Source organism: Miscanthus floridulus, chromosome 12 (genome assembly GCF_019320115.1).
Source record: "Miscanthus floridulus cultivar M001 chromosome 12, ASM1932011v1, whole genome shotgun sequence".
Taxonomy (NCBI): Eukaryota; Viridiplantae; Streptophyta; class Magnoliopsida; order Poales; family Poaceae; genus Miscanthus; species Miscanthus floridulus.
In genome coordinates this window covers 75870521-75896358 of record NC_089591.1, presented here as the reverse complement: position 1 = coordinate 75896358, position 25838 = coordinate 75870521, and the positions used below count along the sequence as shown (strand labels likewise).

The 25838-nt window shown below is 43.6% G+C and overlaps 2 protein-coding genes, 2 non-coding genes and 1 pseudogene across 4 annotated transcripts; all 5 read left to right on the top strand.

Moving 5' to 3' along the window:
* Positions 1 to 231: 231 nt before the first annotated feature.
* Positions 232 to 2457, top strand: LOC136497863 (sm-like protein LSM7). Its single transcript, XM_066493737.1, has 5 exons — positions 232 to 417; positions 525 to 606; positions 1375 to 1446; positions 1833 to 1885; positions 2203 to 2457. Exons 1-5 carry the CDS (start codon positions 415 to 417, stop codon positions 2287 to 2289), a joined length of 297 nt encoding a protein of 98 aa, XP_066349834.1. The 5' UTR covers positions 232 to 414; the 3' UTR covers positions 2290 to 2457.
* A 1420-nt stretch (positions 2458 to 3877) lies between these two features.
* LOC136496168 (N-terminal acetyltransferase A complex catalytic subunit NAA10-like) lies at positions 3878 to 7328 on the top strand. Its single transcript, XM_066491865.1, has 2 exons — positions 3878 to 4533; positions 7171 to 7328. Exons 1-2 carry the CDS (start codon positions 3981 to 3983, stop codon positions 7326 to 7328), a joined length of 711 nt encoding a protein of 236 aa, XP_066347962.1. The 5' UTR covers positions 3878 to 3980.
* Positions 7329 to 10552: 3224 nt separating this feature from the next.
* Positions 10553 to 10666, top strand: LOC136498743 (small nucleolar RNA Z278). Its single transcript, XR_010769747.1, has one exon. It is a non-coding gene; the product is annotated as a small nucleolar RNA Z278 (small nucleolar RNA).
* Positions 10667 to 10805: 139 nt separating this feature from the next.
* LOC136498742 (small nucleolar RNA Z278) lies at positions 10806 to 10920 on the top strand. The gene has a single exon (XR_010769746.1). It is a non-coding gene; the product is annotated as a small nucleolar RNA Z278 (small nucleolar RNA).
* Positions 10921 to 12012: 1092 nt separating this feature from the next.
* LOC136498744 (small nucleolar RNA Z278) lies at positions 12013 to 12123 on the top strand (annotated as a pseudogene).
* The last annotated feature ends 13715 nt before the right edge of the window (positions 12124 to 25838 follow it).

Sequence of the window (25838 nt, the reverse complement as noted above, 5' to 3'; positions counted from 1 at the left end):
AGAAATTTTCCCTTCCTTTTATATGCAAAGTAAAAGCATGGGTTACAGCCAAGGTCCTGTGGAAATTTGACTGGGCTTGGAGCGGGCCTTTCAGGCGTGGAGACAAACGCTAGTGGGCCAACCCATCCGCGCGGACTGATTGCCGCGGAAAAAAAAAACCGGTGGCAGTCAGGCAGAAGTGGCCCAACAAAATCACGGTCCAAGAACAAATCATCGGCCCAAAAAAGGAAGGGGAGCTGCTTTTCTTCTCCGCGAGTTTTCCCCCACCTCCACCTCCCCGTCCTCCCGACCTGCGGCGGCCGCATCGACTGCTAGGGCGAAAATCCGCTCGACTCTCCCGGCGATTTCCGGCTTTCAGGTGAAGACAGGAGGATCCGCGGGAAGGATTCGGCTGCATCCTAGTGTCGTGTTGAGATGGTAAGCGTCGACGCCCCCTTTCCGCGTGCGCGGAAGACTCAACTTGTTTAGATTCCTCTAGTGGCAGGTGAAGCGAGGTTAAGTGGTGCTGCTTGTTTCATGGTCAGGCTGGGCGCAAGGAGACTGCACTCGACCTGGCGAAGTTCGTCGACAAGGGCGTCCAGGTGAAGCTTACCGGCGGCCGCCAAGGTTGATTTCACATCTCCCTCCCTCGTTCATTCCTCCTCCTATAACTGTAACTATCAGGACAGTTCGGTGCTCCGAATTTGTACCTTCTCCTTGAGCAGGATTTAGCTATTGCTTACTGTTAATTGGAGTCGTCTCTATCCAGCTGGTGATATGAATCGTTGAGGGATAAATACCTTGTTCATGCGCTTATTTGTGCGAACTTGTGCTGATGTATTGTCGTTTTGGATAAATTATCGAGTGAAATTCACACCACAAATCCCAGTGCTTGGTTATACCAAGAGTCATATAAGTCATTGTTGTCTGACGGTACATTAGTGAACCACAAAACTTGGGATTAGTACATGCCAAAACCTTGGGTTTTGTGACACTTGGGTCGTAATCCTAGTTTTTTTTTGTGAAATTTACTCTAAAACATAATGTGTGCCTTTGCTCTCTGACTGGGTATGTGTTTGTGTGCTTGTCTTTATAGAACACTAAAGGGATATATAAATTGGAAAATCAAAACGAACTAGTAATGCTGTCACCATTTTGTGTTCTACAATGTGGAATGTTCACTGCAGTCATTTACACAACCTCTTGGGCTCTTGGCTTGCAACTTCCTTTTATGTTGGAATGATTCATGTATCCATCTTAGGCATATTGTCCCTTGTGCTAGTTGCTGAAGTTTGTGTAGGCTCCTTCAGTGATTTAAAGCCGTGGAACTTCTTGTTGTTTTTCTGGTTTTTGTTCTGTAATCATGCTGACCTGCCACCTTATTCATGCATCCAGTGACAGGAACTCTAAAGGGATATGACCAGCTACTCAACTTAGTGCTAGATGAAGCAGTTGAGTATGAAAGAGGTATTTTCTGATTCCTTTGGTTCTATTGTGTAACATGGAGTTTGCTCATTGAACTTGTCTAGGGTTAAGACTTATGAAACAATGTAAAAGCACATTTTGCCTCAATTATTTTGGGCAGTTAGCATTTGCAAGCTAATTGTTTAATTAAAATTTAGCTGTGGGGATAAAATAACTGTTTACTAGCACTGAACTAAGTGTTAAAGACTGAATGGAGAATGGACTATATATTCTGCAAATAACAGGGTCATAGTGCCTCATATCTGTCTTTCAAAAAAATGTGCCTCATGTCTGAAGCTCATATGCTTCATGTGCAGATGGAACAATGTTAAATTTTTGTTTATAGTGCTTAATGGAATGATCTATAATCTTGTCATTTTCTTTTGTAGAGCAAGATGATCCATTGAAGCTATCAGGGAAAACCAGACAGCTTGGCCTCATTGTAAGTATTCCTTTCTGACAATTGTTGATTTAACCTTTGTACTCGGTCATTCCTATGATATTTGAGTAATGCATGGGGAGCTGATGTTGAAGTGTGCCATTGTATTCTTCTAAGAAGCTTGTACTCAGTTTGTTAGCGATGAATGATTCTAATAATAATTAGCGATTAGGTCCAGGCATTACCTGAAGAAAGTTAAGAAACTACATAATTGTCTGGACGCTGATAAATAAATTACTTTTGGCATATGCGATGTTCCTTTTTTATGGGCTTTACAACTGCAGATCTGAACATCATGCATCCCATTCTGGTTCTTGCAGGTGTGCAGAGGCACGGCTGTCATGCTGGTCTCACCGACCGATGGAACTGATGAGATCGCCAATCCTTTCCTTGCGGACGGAGCATAAGCTTGCACTTGGTCGATTATTTAGAACCGTGCTCTCAAAGCACCCTCAGAACAATATGTCCCAGTGGAAAAAAAAAGTACTCCATTCTCGTGTATTAGTTGTACCGGTTGGTGATGAACGCTATAATTTCACTGTTGCAACTTAAAACATCGACCCTATGGTTGCTAACGTGCTGCTACTGAGTACTTCCGCTTTCTTTCCTTTTTTTTTTTCTGATGCTACGATTTCTGTTTTATTATGCGCAGTTGTGCTTTAGAACTGAGGGACAAAAGGAGATCTCACGGTCATGCACGCACGCTAGGGCTCATCAGCAAATTGACACGTCTCACTTTTCTGCATTTATATTTTATTCTTATAACTTTTGCTATCAGAGCAACTCCAAAAAAAACTCTTTATATCTTTTATTTTTTATAAAAAAAACATGTGGCGTAGCCCCCTACTGGTTAGTATATATGAATAATAGAAATAGAATAAAAAGGAGGTGTCCAAACAACAGAATCTAAGAAACCAAAAAGGACAAAAGAAAATATAAAGAAGATCACAATTAGTGCTCTAGCCATTCTTCTATAAGAGGGAAATATTTCTTCTTCGCTCTAACCAGAGCAAACTCTTTATATCCTTTATTATTGATGGAAATAGAGGTTTTAGTAAAAAATACCATCCAACAACTCTAAATATTGCTATCGTCTATTTTGTATTCCTCACCGCAGGGTTGACTCTCTAGAGTGTATATACCAGATATAGAAAAAATGTTAGAAGGTTAAAGATAGAGCGATTTTTGTATTATCCTAGTAACTCCCCAAATTATGACTTAGAGAGTGAGTTTAAGAAAAACTTTTGGAGATGTTGTCGGTTCAGCATTGAATCTATTATGCACACTGTAATTGTATAACATAGTAACTCTTCGAATTATGATTTAAAGAGTGAGTTTAAGAAAAACTCTTGGAGACATTGTCGGTTCAGTGTTGTATCTATTATGCGTAACGTAGTAACTCTCCAAATAATGATTTAGAGAGTGGGTTTAAGTAAAACACTTGAAGATGCTCTTGGTTCAGCATTCAATCTATTACGCACAAACTTGTAATCGTGTCACATGCGCATCAATCTCTACTGTTTTTTGCAATCAAATTCGAATGTTTAGTGTTTGTGTGTTTGCATACAAGTCATGTACTCAAGAGTAACAACTCAAAGAGGCTTTTTATATCCTTTCGTATTAATAAGAACGAAGATTTTATCGGAAAAAAGTCTAACAGTTTCTTCAATTGGATCTTTAAATATTGCCATCCTCTATTCTGAATTTTTTAAGGACAGAGAGTGAGAATGACTCTTCAAAATACTCGTGAGATATAGAGAGGTAGCTGTAGATAAATTCAGGCAGGGACGGAGCCAGAGATAGAGACCGAGAAAAAGAGAAAGAGACAGACATGGTAGAGATTAACAGAGGTCTCAGGTCTAGCGGCCGCCGCCGTCCGCATCACCATCGCGACTTATGTTTGACCAATGCTGCCTTGTATGTCTTGATCCAAGATTACTCAGCAAAAAAAAGACATGGGATTATTGATCAATTCACCATCCTCTTCATCTCGCCGGAGAACCACCGAATCCACCGCATCAGACAGCGTAGAGGTTAGAATTAGGCAGAGGTCAAGATGGTGTGCATCCGGTAGGCGACCATCAACGACCTGCTGGCGATGCAGGCGTGCAACCTGATGTGCCTACCGGAGAACTACCAGGTGAAGTTATACCTCTACCACATGCTGTCGTGGCCGCAGCTCCCCTTCGTCGCGGAGGACTACGTCGGCCGCATCGTCGGCTACGTGCTCGCCAAGATGGAGGAGGACCCCTCCGAGCCCTGCCACGGCCACATCACCTCCCTCGCGGTCCTCCGCTCCCATCGCAAGCTCGGGCTCGCCACCAAGCTCATGTCCGTAGCGCAGGCAGCCATGGACCAGGTCTTCGGTGCCGAGTACATCTCCCTCCATGTCCGCCAATCCAACCACGTCACCTTCAACCTCTACACCTCCACCCTCGGGTACCAGATCCACAACATCGAGGCCAAGTACTATGCTAACGGGGAGGACGCGTTCGGCATGCGCAAGCCTCTCCGGCAGCCGCAGCCGAAGAAGCACCACCACCACCACGGCCCCGGTGGGTGCTGCTCCCACGATGCACCTACGGTGGCCACTAGTTCTTTGTCACACCCTTGGCCGCCGGCTAATCGCCGTCGACGTGAGCATGATCAGGGTACGGCACAAGGACAGTCGATAGGGCAAGCCCTCTGCCTTGGCGACTTGGATTCACTGAATGAAAAAGAGTCTATCGAACACGGCACGTGGTTTGGGCACTTATGTGCCATTACAAGTCTCTGGCCACACGGCCCCACATGATAGTACAATAATGAAAACGTAATACAATGCAATACATAAAGCTAGTAGTGAAGACGGCTTTAGTGGTGGTCACCGGGTGTGACATCTCCCCTGCTTGAGTTGCAGCTTGCCCCCAAGCTGGTGCTTTCAGGAAACCTGTTCTTGACAACATAGTAGTCCTCCCAGGTTGCTGTAGTATCAGGCAAACCCACCCAGGTTAGCTTCACTTGAGGTACGGCAGTATTGCCTTTCTTGACCATGCGACGATCAATGATTTCCCATGGCGTTGTATTAGCTGCATCCAAGTTAGTAAGGACAGGCAAAGTGTCAAAACCTAGTGTATAGTCTTCAGTGTATGGTTTCAGTTGCGAGATGTGGAAAACTGGGTGAATCAATGATCCTTCTGGTAATTGCAGCCGATAAGCTACTGATCCCACCCTCTGTAGCATAGTGTAAGGACCAAAATACTTGTAGGCCAGTTTCAGGTATGGTCTGTTGGCTACAGTTGACTGAGTATAGGGCTATAGTTTTAGTAGCACTTTGTCACCAACTGAAAATTGATAATCCTGGCATTTGGAATCTGCCACCAGCTTCATTCTATTTTGTGCCCTTGCCAAATGCTCTTTCAGTGATTGCAGATGAAGCTCACGGTGTTCAATAATATCAGCTACTAATGCAGTTGTGGTGGGTGGAAGAGATGGCACTACTCTAATGTTAGGTTCATAACCATACAATGCTTTGAATGGTGAGCAACCCAAGGCAGAATGCAATGATGAGTTATACCATAACTCTGCCAAAGAAAGCCATGATTTCCATGATTTAGGAGAGTCTTGCACAGCACACCTTAGATACATTTCTAGACACTGATTGACTCTCTCAGATTGTCCATCCGTTTGCGGATGATAAGCAGTGCTAAGTTGCAAGTTGACCTTATACAGTTTAAATAATTCTCTCCAGAAATGGCTAACAAAAATGGTGTCCCTGTCAGAGACAATTGAGGCTGGTAATCCATGTAACTTAACCACATGATCCATAAATAGCTGAGCAATTGTAGCAGCAGTATAGGGGTGCTTGACTGGTAAAAAATGTGCATACTTTGTTAGCATGTCCACAATTACCAAAATGACACTGCACCCTTCTAATTTTGGAAGGCCCTCTATAAAATCCATTGTCAAATTCTGCCAAACCCCTTGTGGGATGGGTAAAGGCTGCAGAAGACCCATAGGGTGTTGAAGTGAATGTTTTGCATGTTGACAGATGGTGCACTGTTTCATAAAATTTTCCACATCTTGCTTCATCCCTTTCCATGCAAAATGTTTCTTGAGTCTGTAGTAAGTTGCAGCAATACCTGAGTGACCCCCCAGTGCACTGGAGTGACAAGTTGCTATGAGTTTTGTCTGGAGAGCTAAATTACTGCCTATCCACACCTTCCCTTGGTACCATATGATGCCCCTGTCCAAGCTGTATCCTTGGTTATCTGGGCTAGTGATAGCCAATCTTTGCAATAGTTACTGTGCTCTTGAATCAGTGGTGTAGGAGTTGAGAACTTCCTGTACCCAAGCTGGTTGGACTACTAATACTGCTTGAAGAGCCATCATGTGTGCCACCCTAGACAGGGCATCTGCAGCAATGTTATCTTTTCCCTTCTTATAGATGATTTTGAAGTGTAATCCCATGAGCCTAGTCATTGCCTTTCTCTGCATGTCAGAGTGGAGATTTTGCTCATTTAGATAAGCTAATGACTTATGGTCAGTCTGAATGAAAAATTCTCCTCTCTGCAAATAGTGCCTCCATCTTTCTACAGCCATGATGAGAGCTAAGAACTCCTTTTCATATATAGATAAAGATTTATGTTTCTCTCCCTAAAGCCTTACTGAGGTATGCAATAGGTTGTCCCTTCTGCATGAGGATAGCTCCTATCCCATCTTGACAGGCATCTGTTTCCACTGTGAAAGGTTCTTGAAAATTGGGTAGGGCCAAAACTAGGAGTTCTTGTCATTGCCACTTTGAGATCATCAAAAGCTGCTTGTGCTTGTTGGATTCCAAGCAAAATGTTTGAGCCTGAAGGATGGCTATCAAAGGTTTAGCCATGATCCCATAATTTTTGACAAATTTCCTATAATAGCCTATTAATCCTAGGAAGGCCCTCAACTCAGTCATGGAAGTAGGCATAGGCCACTGAAGCATATCATGTATCTTGCTTGGATCAGTGGAGACCCCTGAGAAGAGATGATGTGGCCTAAGTATTCCAAGCTATCCTTAGCAAATGTGCACTTGGATTCCTTCATATATAACTGATGTTTTCTCAGAGTAGCTAACACTTATTCCAAATGTTTGGTGTGTTCCTCTAGAGAAGTACTGTATATCAATATGTCATCTAAGAAGACCAAGATGAAGTGCCTCAAAAATGGTTGGAGGATTTCATTCATGACACACTAGAAGGTAGCTGGTGCATTGGTCAAGCCAAAAGGCATGACTTTGAATTGATAATGACCTTGATGTGTCTTGAATGCAGTCTCGTGTTCATCCTCAGGCAACATCCTAACTTGGTGGTATCCAGACCTCATGTCTAGTTTTGTGAAGACTTTAGCTCCTGAGAGTTCATCCAATATTTCCTCAATTACTGGCATTGGAAATCTATTTTTGATTGTGATGTCATTCAATTTCCTGTAATCCACACAGAACCGCCAGGACCCATCTTTTTTTTGACCAAAAGCACTGGAGATGCAAATGGACTGTGGCTATGAGCTATGAGTCCTGCCTATGAGAGCTGCTGTACCTAGTTCTCTATTTCTATTTTGTGTAAGGGAGAGTAGTGGTATGGTCTGGAATTGATGGGAATAGAGCTAGGGATGAGTGGGATAGCATGATCATAGGTTCTTTGTGGTGGTAGGATTTTTGGATCAGTGAATACATCCTTGTAGGCAGTGAGGAGGTTTTGGATTTCATCTGGATGTGGACTTGTTTGTTGTGGTTTGGTGGGGGGAAAATCTAGGGTATGGTCTAATAGGACAAAGGCCCATATATCATTACCTTTAGTGGAATTATAAACCTTTGTGGCAGAGATGGATGACAGTTGTAATGGTGGCTCGGGCAACCCCTGAAGTGTCACTGTCCTGCCCTCTTTAGAAAATTTGATGGTTCTGTTCTTCCAATCACATTCCATGGGGCTGTGTGCTTGGAGCCAATCACATCCTAATATGGCATCATATGGTTGCATCTCCTAGTACCACCATGTCATTAGTGAAACTTTGACCTTGACAATAGCATTGGAGTTGAGGCACCATCCTATCTGTTTGCAGCCCTCAACCATTTGCAAGTTTTACTTTCCTAGTACTAGTGGGCACTGTGTGTAGCTTAGCCAGTTCAACAAACTGTGAACTAATGAAGCTATGAGTACTGCCACTGTCTACTAGTATAAGAAGAACTTTGTCTTTGACTCTAGCCTTCAATTTAATGCAGCTTGTACTGTTCAGACTGGATAATGCATTGAGGGAGAGTTGACTGAACTCCTCATGCAACTGGTCCTCCACTGCTAGCTCATTAAGGACTTCATTAGATAATTCACTGTCCAAGTCATTGAGCACAATAGCATTGACTTATGGTTTTTGTCGCTTGGAACAGACCTCGAGGTGTCCTAGCACAAAATTTTCACCACAAGAGAAACACAAGCCATTTGCTTTGCGATAGTCCCGTAATTGTCGGTCCTTCCATAGGGTTGATTCTTGTTGTGGTTGTTTGTATTTAGTCTTTGGCGGTCCATAAGTCCTGACCTGAGAATTGGTTCGGTTATATCTGGCTTTGCTTTGCTCAAGCATCCCTTGTTGAATCCTAGCAATGGTTGATGCTTTTTGCACCGTCTGGGGCATTTGAGGCTCTACAGTAGTCCTTATCTCCTCTTTAAGCCCTCTGATATACTGTGGCGTGAAAAACATCTCATCATAGTGTGAGTTGTGCATGGTAACATCATACTATAGAGCCTAAAACTATGAGGTGTAATCTTCAATAGTGCCAGTTTGCTTAAGATCCAGTAGAGTATTCATGGCAGTTCTGAAATCATCAGATCCAAACTCTTCTTCTACCACTGAACAAAAATGGTCCCAATTCTTGAAAGTGTGGTTCTGTTTATATGCTTGGTACCACTTCACAGCATTCCCTTCAAAATGTAGGTGGGCTACAGTAATCCACATCCCTTATGGCAGTTGATATAGCTCAAAGTAGCTCAGGCAATTATCTTTCCAGATCTTTGTGTTCTGACCATCAAACTTTGGAAATTGCATCTTGGGCATAGCTTGGTACGACAAAGGATTGCTCTTATCATGCTTAGGAGGTGGCCTCCTTGTCTTGGATGATTCCGGTTTGTGAGTGCCTTTGTTTCTGGCAAACACATTCTCAAAGTCGTCTTTCTCATCAAAAATTTTAGATAGTGAAGAATCATCTGAAAAAGGCCCATCATTGTCAAACTGTCTCATTGTGAGTTGGGCGACTGCTACACCATTAGCCTTAACTTGTTGGGCTATCAATTGTTGCTCAGCTATATAGTTGTCCATTGCTTGGCCTCTGATGTCCATATGGGTTTTCATCTGTTGCTGGACTTCTCCAATGTCATTGACTCTAGTGAATAGTAGATCAAAGTGCTCCATAACCTAATCCCATCGAGTCTTCTCCTCTTTAGTGTTTTTCGACATGTTGTCTAGGAGTATCTGAGTCTACTTGGATGGCTTTAATGGAGCCATGATGAAGGATTTGAATGAAACCGAGACACAGTTGTAGATGACACGGATCCAAGGGGATGGGTGGTGGTGTGCTGAGAGTAGAAGGTGGATGTGGTGGTGCTCAAGCTTGGTAACACCGACACCGCTGTTGACCTAGTTCAACCAAAGGAGGGACCTCTGGGACCTCACGTCGAACACCTTGTGGGCGTTGACAGAGATCACCTACCCACCGGAATTACGAACTGTGATCTAAGCGAACAATTTTGGGAGGTTACCGAGGAGGGGATGAGCACCGTTGTAGTGGTGGTGGTGGTGGTTCGTCGGATCCAGAGTCAAAGGTTGTTGGAGCTGAGGTAGAAGCGGTGATAAGGAGCGATGAGCGCCCGCCACCCATGCCAAGGATAGAACGTCTCCGATACCACTTGTCACACCCTTGGCCGCCGGCTAATCGCCATCGACGTGAGCACGATCAGGGTACGGGACAAGGACACCAGTAGGGCAAGCCCTCTGCCTTGGCGACTTGGATTCACCGAATGAAAAAGAGTCTGCCGAACACTGCACATGGTTTGGGCACTTATGTGCCATTACAGTCTCTGGCCACATGGCCCCACATGACAGTACAATAATGAAAACGTAATACATTGCAATACGTAAAGCTAGTAGTGAAGACGGCTTCAGTGGTGGTCACCGGGTGTGACATTCTTCTCAGCCTTCTAGTTCACCGGATAAGAAGGCTAACACGATGGAGGGTAAGCTTTTCCTTGCAAATGTTACGTTCTCACCTAATATATTGTTGGTCACCGCCGAGTTCGTTGTGATTAGGTCACGCCGACTTCGTTGTGATTAGGCTGTGATTTTGGTTGACAGATCAAATTAGTAGTTTAGTTTATGTATGTAAATGTGCCTCTCCTCACCTTTGGCTTCTTGAGAATGTTCAATCTCAAGGCAGCCCAGTCATGGAGGCATGTAACAATTATAGGTGAGTTTAACGTGGAAGCTTACTATTTCCTGTCGTGCTATTGCTTCTAAAAATTTTCACTAAATCAACTAGCACTGAGGTTGCTTGTCCTTAGCTTATTTAATATTTGATGATTATTGTTATGATGAGTTGATAAGCATCAGCTTTTAATTCCCTTTGTTGTATTGCCAAGTCTGTAATATTGAATTGAAAATCTTTTCCTAGGCAATGATGAATCGCCCTTTGAATTATATGTAGATGACTCCAAGTCCCTGAATTTCAGGGAGAACCTACTTGGGGTCCTACATTGGAATGAGATATATGGGCTTTACTGAGCTTTATGAACAAAGCATTTAACAACATTTTGAACACTGTATATGCGTTATTTTTCCTGGTGGATATTGTTCTTGAATGAAATTGTCCATAATTATTTTATTTGGCAGAACATAGATGGAGAAATGTGCTTAAACTTTTCTTGCTTATGATGATTTGCCTAATATGTGAGGTGTAGACAGCTCCAAGTCCCTACTTGCCAGGGAGAACCTACTTGGAGTCCTACATTCAAATGAAATTTATGGGCATTTTCTGAGGTGTTTTTTGTTTTGTGCACTGTCGCTTTAGTTTAAATATTTGCCTATGTTATGTTCAGCTCTTTCTTATCTTTTACTGTTATATCTAAAAGCTTATGAACCAAATGCGTCCAATTTTCACCTTCACTGTAACGCCCTATAGTTCAAACGGCTCAGATCCACTCTACACGCTGAGTGAAACCACACCTACCACCATCCCACTTACGTTTTCGTTCTCACTTCGCGTAAAAGGATACTTAGAGTCCTACATTCAAATGAATTTTATGGGCATTTTGTGAGGTGTTTTTTTTGTGCACTGTTGTTTTGGTTTAAATATTTGCCTATGTTATGTTCAACTCTTTCTTATCTTTCACTGTTATATCTGAAAGTTTATGAACTAAATGTGTCCAATTTTCACCTTCACTGTAATGCCCTAGAGTCCAAACAGCTCAGATCCACTCTACACGCTGAGTAAACCACACCTACCACTATTCCACTTACGCTTTTGTCCTTGCTTCACGTAAAAGGATTAACCCGGGGATGGTGGGATGGACTTTAGAAGCCTTATATGTTGGTCTAACCCTAACCCACATTTAACAACTAAGGTGGGACTAAACCCCCACAATATCTCATTAACATGCACATGGGCCACACTATGGGCCAAATTTTAAACTGGGCCGGATGTGACATACACCTCCTCAAAGGGCCCGACGACCCTCTTAGCACACGCGACCGTGCACCCAATGCCGACACATGTGCCACGCAAGGCCTACACGTGCAATGAACCCCATGTCCGCGCCCCTAGCCCACACGCGCCCGTAGCCGCGAAGGTCGGCTCTGATACCATTTATAACGCCCCAGAGTCCAAATGGCTCAGATCCACTCTGCACGCTAAGCGAACCACACCTACCACCATCCCGCTTACGCTTTCGTCCTCGCATCACGTAAAATGGTTAACCCAGGGATGGTGAGATGGACTCTAGAAGCCTTATATGTTGGACTAACCCACCTTTAGCAACCAAGATGTGACTAAACCCCCACAATATATCATTAACATGCACATAGGCCACTATAGACCAAATTTTCAAACTAGGCCGGACGTGACATTCACATTAACCTATGATGAGTTGCCCAACATGTGAGGTGTAGGTAACTCCAAGCCTGATTCAGGGAGAACCTACTTGGGGTCCTACATTCAAATGAGATACACGGGCATTTACTGAGGTTTATAAATAGTAAGGCCTAATGTTTTGTCTTAGTTTGTTGCATGTATAGTGTGCGTGAGACTTGCTTTGATGACAGATTGGTTCTTTAGCTGTATGTTATTGCTCCTGTAATGATTATCCATTGGTGAGATGTTTATGCCTTTTCTTCTGGCTAATGTTTTATCAGCAAAATAAATTACTTTGCGAGACTGCCTAGTGATGATTAGTCTGCAAAATGGATGTCCTGTGGACTCAAGTCCCTGTTTTAGGGACAACCTACTTGAGGAAACATGGTACATAATATGACAATCATTTGATAAAACTAAGGCATTACAGAAGAACCTTATTTCCTTGTCAGTTTTTGCTTTGTGCTCTACCCTTTTATTCTGATATTCTGAAAGTTGAGTTGAGGACATATAAGAATCCAAGCAATCATCTTCCATTGATGTTTCTGTCTGCAAAATGGATGTGCTATGTGTCCAAGTCCCAAGCTTTAGGGAGAACCTACTTGGAGAAACAGCATCTAATATGACATGAATTCATAGAGACTGAGATAATATTGCTTGCATTATTGTTATATTTTATTTCCTCTCTTTTAGTTCCATTTTTTTAAGTTTCATGAAAGCAAGGTGATTTTGTTTTTTGACATTCTTTGATCTGCATTGTGCAATTTAAATATTGAAGCTGAAATTCAATTTTGGTACTTAACTAGCTGCTGAATATTGCAGACTCATATCTACAGAGAGGAGTCACCAAGGCCATTGGACTTTCTATACGCATCTTTCCTCTCCCCGGAAGATCTAAAATTGTAGTCAGTGAGAATGGCAAGCAAATATACTTGACAATATACTTGACATTGGTATTGTGTATGTAAAAATATGTGCTCCAACGCTGGTTCTCACAGTTCATTTGATTGGTGATTTTATACAGCAGAATATAATACAGGTTTGGAACCTGTAATGCCGTTGTTTTATTATCGGATTACTTACAGGAGTGCTGTTTTCAGATTTAATTAGCATCCAAAATTATTAGTCAATTAGAACTCCAGTGTTGAGATTTCTGCGTCATCAATGCTAATTGTTTTGAAAAATAAATGCTTTTCCCTGAGTAAATAGAAGATAGCTAGGCCATTCTGCTCTTTTCAGATTTAATTAGCACCCAAAAAAAATAGTAGTCAATTAGAACTCCAGTGTTGAGAATTCTGTGTCATCAATACTAACTGTTTCGAAAAATAAACGCTTTTCCCTGAGTAAATAGAAGTTAGCTAGCCATTCTGCAATGAACAGTAAATAGAACGAAGATAGTTAGGTCATCATCCTCTAACTCTGAGGCTCGTCATTCCAACGAGGACCGTAGTAGTTAATGAACAGTGAAAGGATCAAGATGTCCAAGAGGGGGTGAATTGGGCTAATTCTAAATTTTCTTGCAATAATCAAATTCTACGGATAGCCCAATTAACCCCTTGTGCCTAGAAAAGTGTTTCTATCAAACTAATGCACAAAGGACTTGCAACCTATATTTTAAACTTACTCTAGCATGGCAATTCTATGAATATAAAGACAAGTATTGAATTGCTCAAAGTAAATACTCAAAGTAAATGCTCAAAGTAAAGAGAGAGAAGAACGCGGCGATGTTTTGCTGGGGTATCGGAGAATCGCCACTCCCCACTAGTCCTCGTTGGAGCACCCTGTGCAAGGGTGTAGCTCTCCCTTGATCCGCGCAAGGATCAAGTGCTCTCTACGGGTCGATTCTTCGACACTCCGTCACGGCGAATCACCCAAAGCCGTTCACAACTTGAGTTGGGTCACCCACAAGCTCCGCCGGGTGATTACCAAGCTCCCAATCACCACCAAGCCGTCTAGGTGATGGCGATCACCAAGAGTAACAAGCACGAACTCTCACTTGACCACGCGAAGCCTAATGAGAAGATGGATGCACACTTGACTACTCTTGATTCACTAATGAGGCTATTCTCTTGGATTCTCAAATCTCAATCACCTCACTAGGACCTTGCTCTTCTTGACACTCACAAATGTGTTTCTCAGCTGTTGGAATGAGCAAAAGTAACTCCACACAGGAGTGGAGCTTCTATTTATAAGGCAGCCTGAAAAACAAACCGTTACGAGCTTCTGCGGGGTGACCGGACGCTCCGGTCGTATTGACCGGACGCTCCGGTCAGTTCAACCCGCGAACCAGTGAAAATGAGTTGATCGGATGCTGGCAGGGTCCGGTCACCACTGACCGGACGTGTCCGTTCGTATTAAACCCTTATTAGAACCTTACTAGACTCGACTGGACGCTGAACCCTCAGGGTCCGATCAGTACTGACAGGACGCGTCCGGTCGCAGATTCCCTTCTCTATAACCTTACTGGAGTCGACCGGACGCTGCCTTTCAGCGTCCAGTCATTTGACCTCTCCAGCGTCTGGTCGCATCGAACGCAGACTGCTGATCAAATGAACTGACCGGACCCTACGGCCAGCGTCCGGTCGCACCGGGGCCAGCGTCCGGTCAGCATTTGACCCTCCATTCACTTCCAACTCTCAATCATATGTGAATGAAGTTTGCTCCAAAGGATCTTAGGCATTCATAGGAGCTACCTAGAGCTAGTTTTAACAAGTGTGCACCACACCTAACTCACTAGACTCACCTAGATCAAGCTATCCGTCCATACCCCCCTTAATAGTACGGCCAAAGGAAAAACAAAGTCCTAAACTACTCTAAGTGTCACTCCAACTCCAATCGATACTTAGAACTAGTCATCCTTAACCTTGTCGTCCATCCTTTGAAAACCGAAACGATTTCCATCGTAGGGGCATGACAGCCTTGATTGCCCAATCGATCTCCATTACCATGACCTAACTTAATTGCCTCTACAAAATACATGTTAGTCATAGTAATCTTGTATTGTCATTAATCACTGAAACCCAACTAGGGGCCTAGATGCTTTCAATCTCTCCTTTTTTGGTGATTGATGACAATACCACCTCGAGTATGTGAAAGAGTGAGGTTTTTGATGGGCTTGGTTCATATAAGCTTTTGTCGATAAGAACAAAAGTGTTAGTCAAGCTTATATGACCCAAGCCAACACAATATACTCAAAGGATATGAATTAAGCATGAGTACGAGTAACAAAGCTCATTTGCATCAGAGTATAAACGCGGAAGCAAAGGCAAATGAGCATAACACAAGTGATATGATATATAAATAATGTAAATTAGCGAGCACACATGGCATATATCGTAATCACGTAGATAGCACTATCACATAGATATAATAGTATGCATGAAAGTAACACACGAATGCATAATAGTAATAGTATATCACACAGATAAAACTCCAAATGTATATATAATAAGCTAATACTAGATAACTAGCTTCCCCTAAATGATGCTCCCCCTAAGTCTACATACTCAGACCCTCTCCCCCTTTGGCTGTCAAACACCAAAACCTAAGGGGCGGTCGACGAGGCTGCAACGGATGAGTCGGGCGCTGAAGTACGTGGAGTAAGCTAGAACTGGGCACCATCATCATCTAACCCTGAACTCTGAACAGACTGACCCTCTATAGCAGGAAGTGTCGCTGAAGCGATCTGGGTCTGAGCTGGGGCAGGTGCTGCCTGTGAAGCTGCTAGTACGTCTGTCATAGGATCAGAAGAGGCAACAACGAGGGGAGCCTATGAATAGTCACTACAACTGGGGCTACTGTGGAAGGACCGGTGGTATGCATATGAGGTGGTGTAGGCATGCCGGTCAGCTCGCTGAAAGATGCTCCAAGACTTCTGGAGACTGACATGTCAGGCACAAATAGCGAGGGTGACTGCTCCGGTGAGAAGCCCGTGTGATATGGAGTGAACTGCGGGGCAACCACCGGTGAGGACAATCACTGGGACACCTGAACTATAGGTGAAGCAAACTAAGCTGGAGGCTATCCCTGACTCTAAATCCCACTGGGCTATACAACTGGAGTCGTCGAAGTGGTGGCAGGCTGAGCAAGCTAGGGCAAAGGCTGTGGCAGTGGGGCCCCAAGTGCTGTCACTACATGCTGCATAAATCCCATAAGCTGCTACTGCATGAGTAACTACTGGTGATGCATCTGCTGCTGCTGCTGGAGAAGCTGCTGCTGCCTCTAGAACTCGTCCTGATGAGCCTGGAACTATGTGAAGTTGGCAGCGGTCTCCTGTGCCTGTCGTGCCTGATCCTGCTGCATCCGCTAAAGAATGGCAATCAATGCGGGGTTTGTCTATGGTGCTGGTGGAGCTGAGCTGGAACTACCGGCCTCTGCATCATGTCTACGTGGAGGCATCTGAGGAATCGGCAGATAGTCATCATCTGAACTATCACTGGACTCAGTCATCCCCTGCTGTGCCTCAAGCTGCTCCTCCTCTATAGCGGCTATGCCTCTAATGATCTCGTCCTACTAAGCTGCTGACTCTGGAACATCTGGATGACGACTAGGCTGAGCGGGTGCCTGTGGAGTGCTATGCCTGATCCTCTGCGCCATGTTATATGCAGGAAACTCTATGGTGGCAGCCTTGTATTCTGCAACCATCTCAGGGGTCCTGACCTACACAGACTTGAGCATCAAGAATGTGACCCAATGTACATAAGGAAGCTGCCTGTGACCCTTGAAGCCCTCAGCAATAGTATCCTCCATCTCTAATAGAAGGAGGTCCCAAATGTCGAACACGGTCTGCTGCATCAGGACATTAAGGAGCTAGAGCTGTAGGCAAGTCAGACCCTCTCTGTATCCCAACTTGGGAAGTAGTGTCCTCCTGATAATAGCCTCTAGCACATGAGCTGTAGGAGTCAGGTCACTAGGGTTCCTGCTCGACCCCTCACCAAAGGGCTCCTTGAAGCAATGTCACACCAGATCTATAGGGGGCACCAACCCTCCATGAGGACGCCTGGGAGGCTCCTACTGTCCATAACATACCTCATGCAATTTGACAGGTTGATCCTATAGTCTCGGTATCTCCCAGGCCCTAAAGCTCATCACCCTGTAATCTCTGCCATTGAATGCAAAGTGAATGAAGTTGTGATGCGGATCAATGTAGAGTGAAGTATAAAACTATTGAACCCAAGAAGGTACATATACTCCTATCCAGTCAATTAGATCTGCGAGCTCTAGCAAATATGACAAGTAGGGGTGGATGTGCTCTCCAGCTGCTGCCACAATAGACTCTAAGCTATAGACTCTCTAAGATCTGAACACTGTCCCACTGTTGAGATAGGCATTATAGAAATCCTCCTAGAGCGGTGTGTAGAACCCCTCAGCTGCTCTCTCATCTCTACTCGAAGGGAACCACATGTCAAACTCAACAAATCTCAGCTGGCGAACCTGTCTGGCTATGGCGGGCCTCAAGTCAAGATGTACCACTAGAGGCGACCCCTGTGGTCTAGGCAGTGGGTGTGAACCCCTGTGCCGTGTAGCTGGCCTCAGTGGAACTATAGCACTGGTCCGACCAGAGCGGCGTAGTTGGGGTGCTGGCTCGGTCTCCTCGGCCTACTGACCCTCCTGAGTCTCCTAAGCTAGCTAAGGCTCTGCTGGTGGGGGCTGCTGCTATGCCTCCTGCTGGGACTCCCCCTAAGGTTGAGCCTCCTCAATAGCCAGTCGAGGTCCTGCCATCATGATAGTCCTAGGTGGACCACCATGACGACGCTCAGCCTCCTCAACTACTGCCCTCTGTGCTGGTGTGAGCTGTGGATCTGCTATGACAATACCACTATGAGCGCCTCCTCTCTCGGCACGCTCTGCGGCCTCTACAACAGTTGCTGCTCTCGCTGTCTCTGCGTCGGGGTACTTGTGCTTCTTGGATGTCACTTGCTTCGTTGCCTTGCCTTTCGATCCGGTAGGCTGGCGAGGCGAGGGCCTCTAATCGTCATCACCTAGACCACCACCAACGTTCTTGGTGTGAGCCATCTGATCTGACAAGAGGATGAACTGCCGCTGATGAAGATCGACTATTAAACTAACACTCCCGAGGCTTGGCCTCGATCCTTACTCGTGAGCTTGGCTCTGAGTTGACTGACAATGTCACAAGAACCTCAATGGCACCGACTCGCTGCATGATGGAATAGATGGATATACAAATAAATACGATATATCTAATAGATGCGAAAACCTAGGAAGCAAGCAATGTAGGTACGAAATTGAGACGATAGGCAAGCTACCTGACGATCAGTGATCTGGGAAAAGAAAAGACATCACGCGGGGGAACCTCGGAACCAACTAGGGTAGATCGAAAGCCCAACGATGGAGGATGCAAAGGTTAGGGCTTGGATCAATGGCCTTGAGAGACCCTCGGTGCCTGGGGAGCTGACGACGACACTGGCACGGAGGGTACACGGTGAGTGCACGAGGGGGTCATTGGTGTGCATGGCTTGGACGCATGGAGAGGCTTGGCTACGGGCTCCGCTGCAGCGGCGCAGTGGCGAGCGAAGCTGGCTGGCAGTGCTAGGCGCACGGTCATGGGAGATGGGAGGCTCGCGGCTATGGTGGACTGGCAGCGCGTGGAGCAGGTCGGTGGCGTTGGCACGGGCTCGGCGATATGCGGCAGCGTGGTGGCTAACATGACGGCGTACGGGTTAGGTCAAGAAAAGACACAAGGGCTGTGGTTTAAATGAGGACCCCAAACACGATAAGAAAGGAAACGAAAAGAGTCCTGAAGCCACATGAGATCCACTGACCAGACGCTCCAGTGGTAGCGACCGGACGCTACCACCTAGTGTCCGGTCGATTCTAGAGAGGTCCAATTCCTCTGGAATTGGGACCGGACATGTCCAGTGGTCCATGACTAGACGCAGGCAGGGTCCGGTCAGTACAGCCTATTCTTCCTTCAATTGACCGGACGCTGGATCCCTTCCTGACCAAACGCACAAACGCAGCATCCGGTCACTCCTTCACCAGCAGTTCACCTCCTGTGAACTGACTGGATGCTAGACAGTAGCGTCCGGTGCAGCGTCCGGTACACCTTTTCCAGCAAATCTTCAAAGTTCCTTCACGCTGCCTGTTCCCAATCAAGTCCCAACTTGAATAAGATCCAAATAAATACCAATTGGGACTGATGTGAGTGAACTCTCTCAAACCCTCATATTTTCAAAATATTTTGCCTTAGGCTATAATTCTTTTTAAGAAAATAGGCAATAAGAGGGCAAATGGAACAAAACGACAAAACAACATCAATGTATATGTAGTACTATGTAAGTAAATCTAGTTGCTTGTCAAGTTTGATCCAAGGTTAAGCTTCTTCACACACTTTTCGGTGGTTATCTTGACCATGTTAGACAAGCCCTATATGCATTGCCAAAAATTAAACATGTTGTATATTACAATGAATGCAAGCGACAACACAAGCTCAATTTTTAGTGAAGTTACTAAAATCAAGCGCATTGAGCTTATTCTGCAATCTACAAAATGTAGCCCCATCTAGCGGTTTAGTGAAGATATCCGCTAATTGATCTTCGATTCTTACACCTTCTAGTGATAAATCATTTTTAGCAACATGATCTCTTAGAAAGTGATGGCGGATATCTATGTGCTTGGTGCGAGAGTGTTGAACCAGATTATTTGCAAGTTTTACCGCACTTTCATTATCGCACAAAAAAGGTACTTTTTCTAGAACTACGCCATAGTCTAGCAAAGTTTGTTTCATGTATAAAATTTGTGCACAACAAGCACCCGCGGCAATGTATTCTGCTTCAGCGGTGGACAAAGCCACACTATTTTATTTCTTGGAGGACCAAGACACAAGTGATCTACCAAGCAAATGGCACTCTCCAGATGTGCTCTTTCTATCCACTTTGCATCCGGCATAATCTGAATTGGAATAGCGAACTAACTCAAATATAGCTCCTTTGGGATACTAAAGGCCAATGCTTGGTGTATGCTTAAGATACCTAAGGATTCTTTTTACAGCAATTAAATGTGTTTCCTTAGGACTAGCTTGAAATCTAGCACACATACACACACTAAACATGATGTTGGGCCTAGATGTGGTTAAGTATAACAAGCTACCAATCATAGAACGGTAGAGAGTTTGATCAATGGGTTACCTCCCTCATCTAGGTCGAGATATCCATTGGTAGGCATTGGTATTTTGATTGGCTTACATTCATCCATCTTGAATCTCTTGAGAAGATCTTTTATGTATTTCTCTTGAGAGATAAAGATGCCTTCTTTTATTTGCTTGACTTGAAAACCAAGAAAGAATGTAAGCTCACCAATCCTGGACATCTCGAACTCCTTTGACATCAATTCACCAAATTCTTTGCATGAGTCTTTATTTGATGATCCAAAGATGATATCATCAACATATACTTGACAAATGAAGATATGTCCATCAAGCTTCTTGGTGAATAGTGTGGTGTCAACCTTCCCAATGGTGAAGCCCTTCTCAATGAGGAAGTCCCGAAGGCGCTCATACCAAGCTCTTAGGGCTTGCTTAAGCCCATATAATGCCTTAGATAACCTATAAACATGATTAGGATATCTAGGGTCTTCAAACCTGGGAGCTTGATCAACATAGACTGGTTCATTAATAAAGCCATTTAAAAATACACTTTTCACATCCATTTGATATAGTTTCATTTCATGATGTGATGCATATGCAAGAAGGATACGGATGGCTTGTAATCTTGCAACCGGTGCAAAGGTCTCTCCAAAATCCAACCCTTCAACTTGAGAGAACCCCTTTACAACTAGTCTTGCCTTGTTCCTCACAACAACACCTTAATCATCTTGCTTGTTGCGGAACACCCACTTTGTTCCAATGACTCTTGCACCTTTTGGTCGCTCTTCAAGAGTCCAAACTTCATTACGAGTGAAGTTGTTCAACTCTTCATGCATGGCATTGATCCAATCCGGATCTTTGAGAGCTTCTTCTACCTTGGTAGGCTCATAGCAAGAGACAAAAGAGTGATAAGCAATAAATGAAGCAAGTTTTTAAGATTAAGTCATTACACCCTTTGATGGACTCCCTATGATAAGATCTTGTGGATGATCTTGTAGGAGAGGTGTATTTCTTTTATTGACCACTTGAGGAGGAGGTTGTGGAGCATCAACATCTTGTGCTTGTACCACCATTTACTCATGGGAGATATGAGTATCTTTATTTTCTACTCTCCCATCTTTTTCACCATCTTGTGGCACACTTGATGAAGAGGGTTGATCAATGACTTCTACATCATCTTCATCATCTTTTGGCTTGATGTCTCCCACCAGAATATTCTTCATAGCCTCCCTCAATGGTTCATCACCTACATCGTCAAGATTCTCATGTGCTCCTTGGGAGCCGTTAGATTCATTAAATTCTACATCATATGTTTCTTTAACCAAGCTAGTGGCATGATTAAATACTCTATATACTTTAGAGTTTGATGAGTAACCAACAAGAAAATCAATATCACAACATCTTTGGAACTTCCCTAGGTGTTGCCGCTTCTTGTAGATGTAGCATTTGCAACCAAACACCCTAAAGAAGGAGACGTCTGGCTTCTTTTCATTGAGCAACTCATAAGATGTCTTGCCAAGAAACTTTTGAAGGAATAGGCGGTTTGATGCATAGCATGCGGTGTTGATTGCTTTCACTCATAGAGCTTTGGGGGTGTTGTACTCATCTAGCATTGTTCTTGCAAGAGTGATCAAAGTCCAGTTCTTCCTTTCAACTACACCATTTTGTTGAGAAGTCTAAGTTGCGGAGACTTCATGCTTGATCCCAACTTCATCACAATAAGCTTCAATGTTTGTGTTGTCAAATTCTTTCCCATTATCACTTCTAATCTTCTTGAGCTTCACTTCAAATTCATTTTGAGCTCTCTTGGCAAACTTCTTGAAGCAAGATGCAACTTTGGATTTGTCATGAAGGAAGAACACCCATATATACCTTGAATAGTCATCCACAATCACAAGACAATAGAGATTCCCTCCCAAACTCTTGTATGTTGTTGGTCCAAATAAATCCATATGTAGGAGTTCTAGCACTCTTGTGGTTGACATGAAAGCTTTGGTTGGATGAGTGTTTGTAACTTGCTTACCGGCTTGACATGCACTACAAAGCTTGTCCTTCTCAAACTTCACATCCTTCAACCCTCTCACCAAATCATTCTTCATAAGCTTCTTGAGTGAGCTCATCCTAACATGAGCAAGTCTTCTATGCCATAGCCACCCAAGTGTTGTTTTGGTGAATAGGCAGGTCTTCAAATTAGCATCTTCAGAGGTGAAGTCAACTAGATATAAGTTGTTGTATCTAAATCCATTGAATATCACTTGATTGTCATCTACCTTGGATACAACAACATCCTTCTCAGTAGACAAGCATTGAAAGCTAAGATCACACAATTGTCCAACGGATAGCAAGTTGAATCTCAATGAAGTAACATAGAGCATATTGGAGATGGAATGATCATTTGATATTGCCACTTTGCCCAATCCTTTAACCTTGTCCTTTGAATTATCTTCAAAAGTTATTTTTTCTTGTCCATCTACCTTTTCATCTAGTGAGGTGAACATACGAGGATCACCAGTCATATGTTGAGTGCAACCACTATTAATAACCCAATGACTTTCACTGGTCTTGTAGTTCACCTACACATAAGAGATTCAAGCTTTAGGAATCCAAACTTGTTGAGGGCCCTTCACCTTCTCAACAAGTGACTTAGCCATCCAAATCTTCTTAGGCCTACTCTTGTTGGGGGTCCTAAGAACATGACTTTCATCTTTCCACTAGAATCTTTTCTAAGCATGTAGTGAACATTGAAAGCAAAGGGTCTAGCATGCTTGGGCAAGGGTTGTGGCAGTGGACTTTGACACTCATGAGCAAAGTGGCCTTCTTGTCCACACTCAAAACATATCTTTGGCTTTGGTTTTGACTTTGATTGTTGTTGTTGAGCTTGAGCCTTCTTCTTCTCTACACTTGCCACATATCCGATGCCACTTCTATCCATCTTCATGATGGTGTTTATGAGTAGCTCACTTTGGAGATGCTTGCCTCTAGCAAACTTGCTCAATCCAATCTTGAGATGTCCTTTCTCCAACTTGAGCTTCTTATTTTCTTCTTTTAGAGCATCATCTTTCTTTTCTTCCTTAAGCTTCTTGTTTTTTTCTTTGAGCTTCTCATTCTCAAGGATCAACTCTTTGTCATGATCAAGAGTTTCTAGCACAATGATGTTGTGGCTTTTCATCTCTTCAAGATCTTTCATGAGCTTCTCATTATCACTCTTGAGCTTGACATACTCATCATAGTCATTGCACTCAACCACTTGCTTGCCTTTGCTACTAGATCCATTCTCAATGCTCTCATCAATTAAATCATCACATGAAGTAGCCATATCAATCTTGACAACATGGTTAGTAGCATCATGTGGCTCATTTGGTAAAAATTCTTGAGCAATAACAAGAGTATCATGATTAATCTTAAGAGTAGTGTATTCATCTTTTAGCTTGTTATGGCTAGTGATGAGTTCATTGTGCACCCACTCAAGTTTATCATGTTTATCTTTAAGCTCTTTCTTGGAAGATTTGAGCTCCTTAAGTTTGGATGATATAGCATCATTAGTTTCTCTAAGCTCATCATTAGCCTTTTCCAATGTATCACACTTAGCTAAGAGTGAATCATTTTTAGCATCAATCTTTTCATTTGTAGCTCTACTCTTTCTAATGATCTTAGTGTATTTTCTTAGTATTTTGACAAAATCATCATATGTAGGTGAATCATCATCATCGCTATCGCTATCATCATCACTAGCATGCTCATCATCACTACTATCATCACTCTTAGTTACCTTGCGTTCATCCTTGGCCATAAGGCATAGGTGTGTAGAGGATGATGGCGATGGTGGTGGTGAAGATGTAAGATCAATAGCAATGGCAGCCATCTTCTCATTGTCACTATCATCATCGGATGATCCACTTGATGAATCAATGTCCGTGAGCCAATCACCGACAATGTATGCCTTTTCACTCTTCTTCTTCTTGTGGAAGTCCCTCTTCTTGCCATCTCTCTTCTTGTATGGCTTGTTCTTTTTCTTCTCATCTTCATCTTCATTACTTGAGTCATCTTTCTTGCCCTTGTTCTTGTTCTTAAACTTGTCTTTCTTGGGCTTTGTGCATTGATGAGCTAGATGGCCAAGTTCGCCACAATTGTAGCAATCCATCTCAGAGATTGGCTTTTTTCTTGAGCTGGTGAAGAACTTCTTCTTCTTGCCGTCAAACTTGATGCCACTCTTATTTAGCTTCTTTAGCATCTTGGCGGTCTTCTTCACCATGAGAGCAAGACTTTCTTTATCATCTTCATCACTTGAGCTCTCATACTCAAGTCTTGCTTTGCCCTTATCTTGGCTAGCTTTGAATGCTAAGTCCTTCTCTTTCTTCTTTGTAGAGGATGAGCCATCTTGTGGCATGATGTGCATATACATCTCATGAGCATTGATCTTTTCCAAGATTTGTGTCGGTGTAGCGGCGGAAAGATCACCTTGATGTAGCACGGTCACAATGTGCCCATATTTGTTAATGGGGAGGATACTTAAGATCTTTCTCACAACATCGAATGGTGACATTTGAGTAAGTCCAAGCCCATTGACTTCCTCTATAAGAACATTTAAACGAGAATACATCTCATTAGCATTTTCTTTGGGAAGCATTTCAAATGAATTTAGCTTTTTAATCACAAGATGATAGCGTTCCTCATGCTCACTCTTGGTTCCCTCATGGAGCGCACAAACGTCCGACCATAGTGCATGGGCGTCTTTGTGGTTCCTTACACGATTGAACACATCTTTGCAAAGGCCTCTAAAGATGGTGTTGCGAGTCTTTGCATTCTATTTTTCATAATTAACCTCATCGCCTTGTAGGTTAGTAGCATTTTGAGGTTTTGGGAAGCCTTGTGAGGCGGCTCTAAGAATACCAACGTCTAGAGCTTCTAAGTACACCTCCATGCGGATTTTCCAATATGGAAAGTCATCTCCCTCAAAGATAGGAGGAGGTCTATCCCCGTGAGACATCTTGCTCTAAGCGATTAAGCTTAAAAACGTAAGCACAAGGCTCCGATACCAATTGAAAGGATCAAGATGCCCAAGAGGGGGGGTAAATTGGGCTAATTCTAAATTTTCTTACAATAATCAAATCCTACGGATAGCCCGATTAACCCCTTGTGCCTAGAAAAGTGTTTCTATCAAACTAATACACAAAGGACTTGCAACCTATATTCCAAACTTACTCTAGCATACCAATTCTATGAATGTAAAGACAAGTATTGAATTGCTCAAAGTAAATACACAAAGTAAATGCTCAAAGTAAAGAGAGAAGAACGCGGCGATGTTTTGCCAAGGTATTGAAGAGTCGCCACTCCCCACTAGTCCTCGTTGGAGCACCCACGCAAGCGTGTAGCTCCCCCTTGATCCACGCAAGGATCAAGTGCTCTCTACGGGTTGATTCTTCGACACTCCATCACGGCGAATCACCCAAAGCCACTCACAACTTGAGTTGGGTCACCCACAAGCTCCATCGGGTGATCACCAAGCTCCTAATCACCACCAAGCCATCTAGGTGATGGCGATCACCAAGAGTAACAAGCACAAACTCTCACTTGACCACGCGAAGCCTAATAAGAAGATGGATGCACACTTGACTACTCTTGATTCACTAATGAGGCTACTCTCTTGGATTCTCAAATCTCAATCACCTCACTAGGACCTTGCTCTTCTTGGCACTCACAAACATATTTTTCAGCTGTTGGAATGA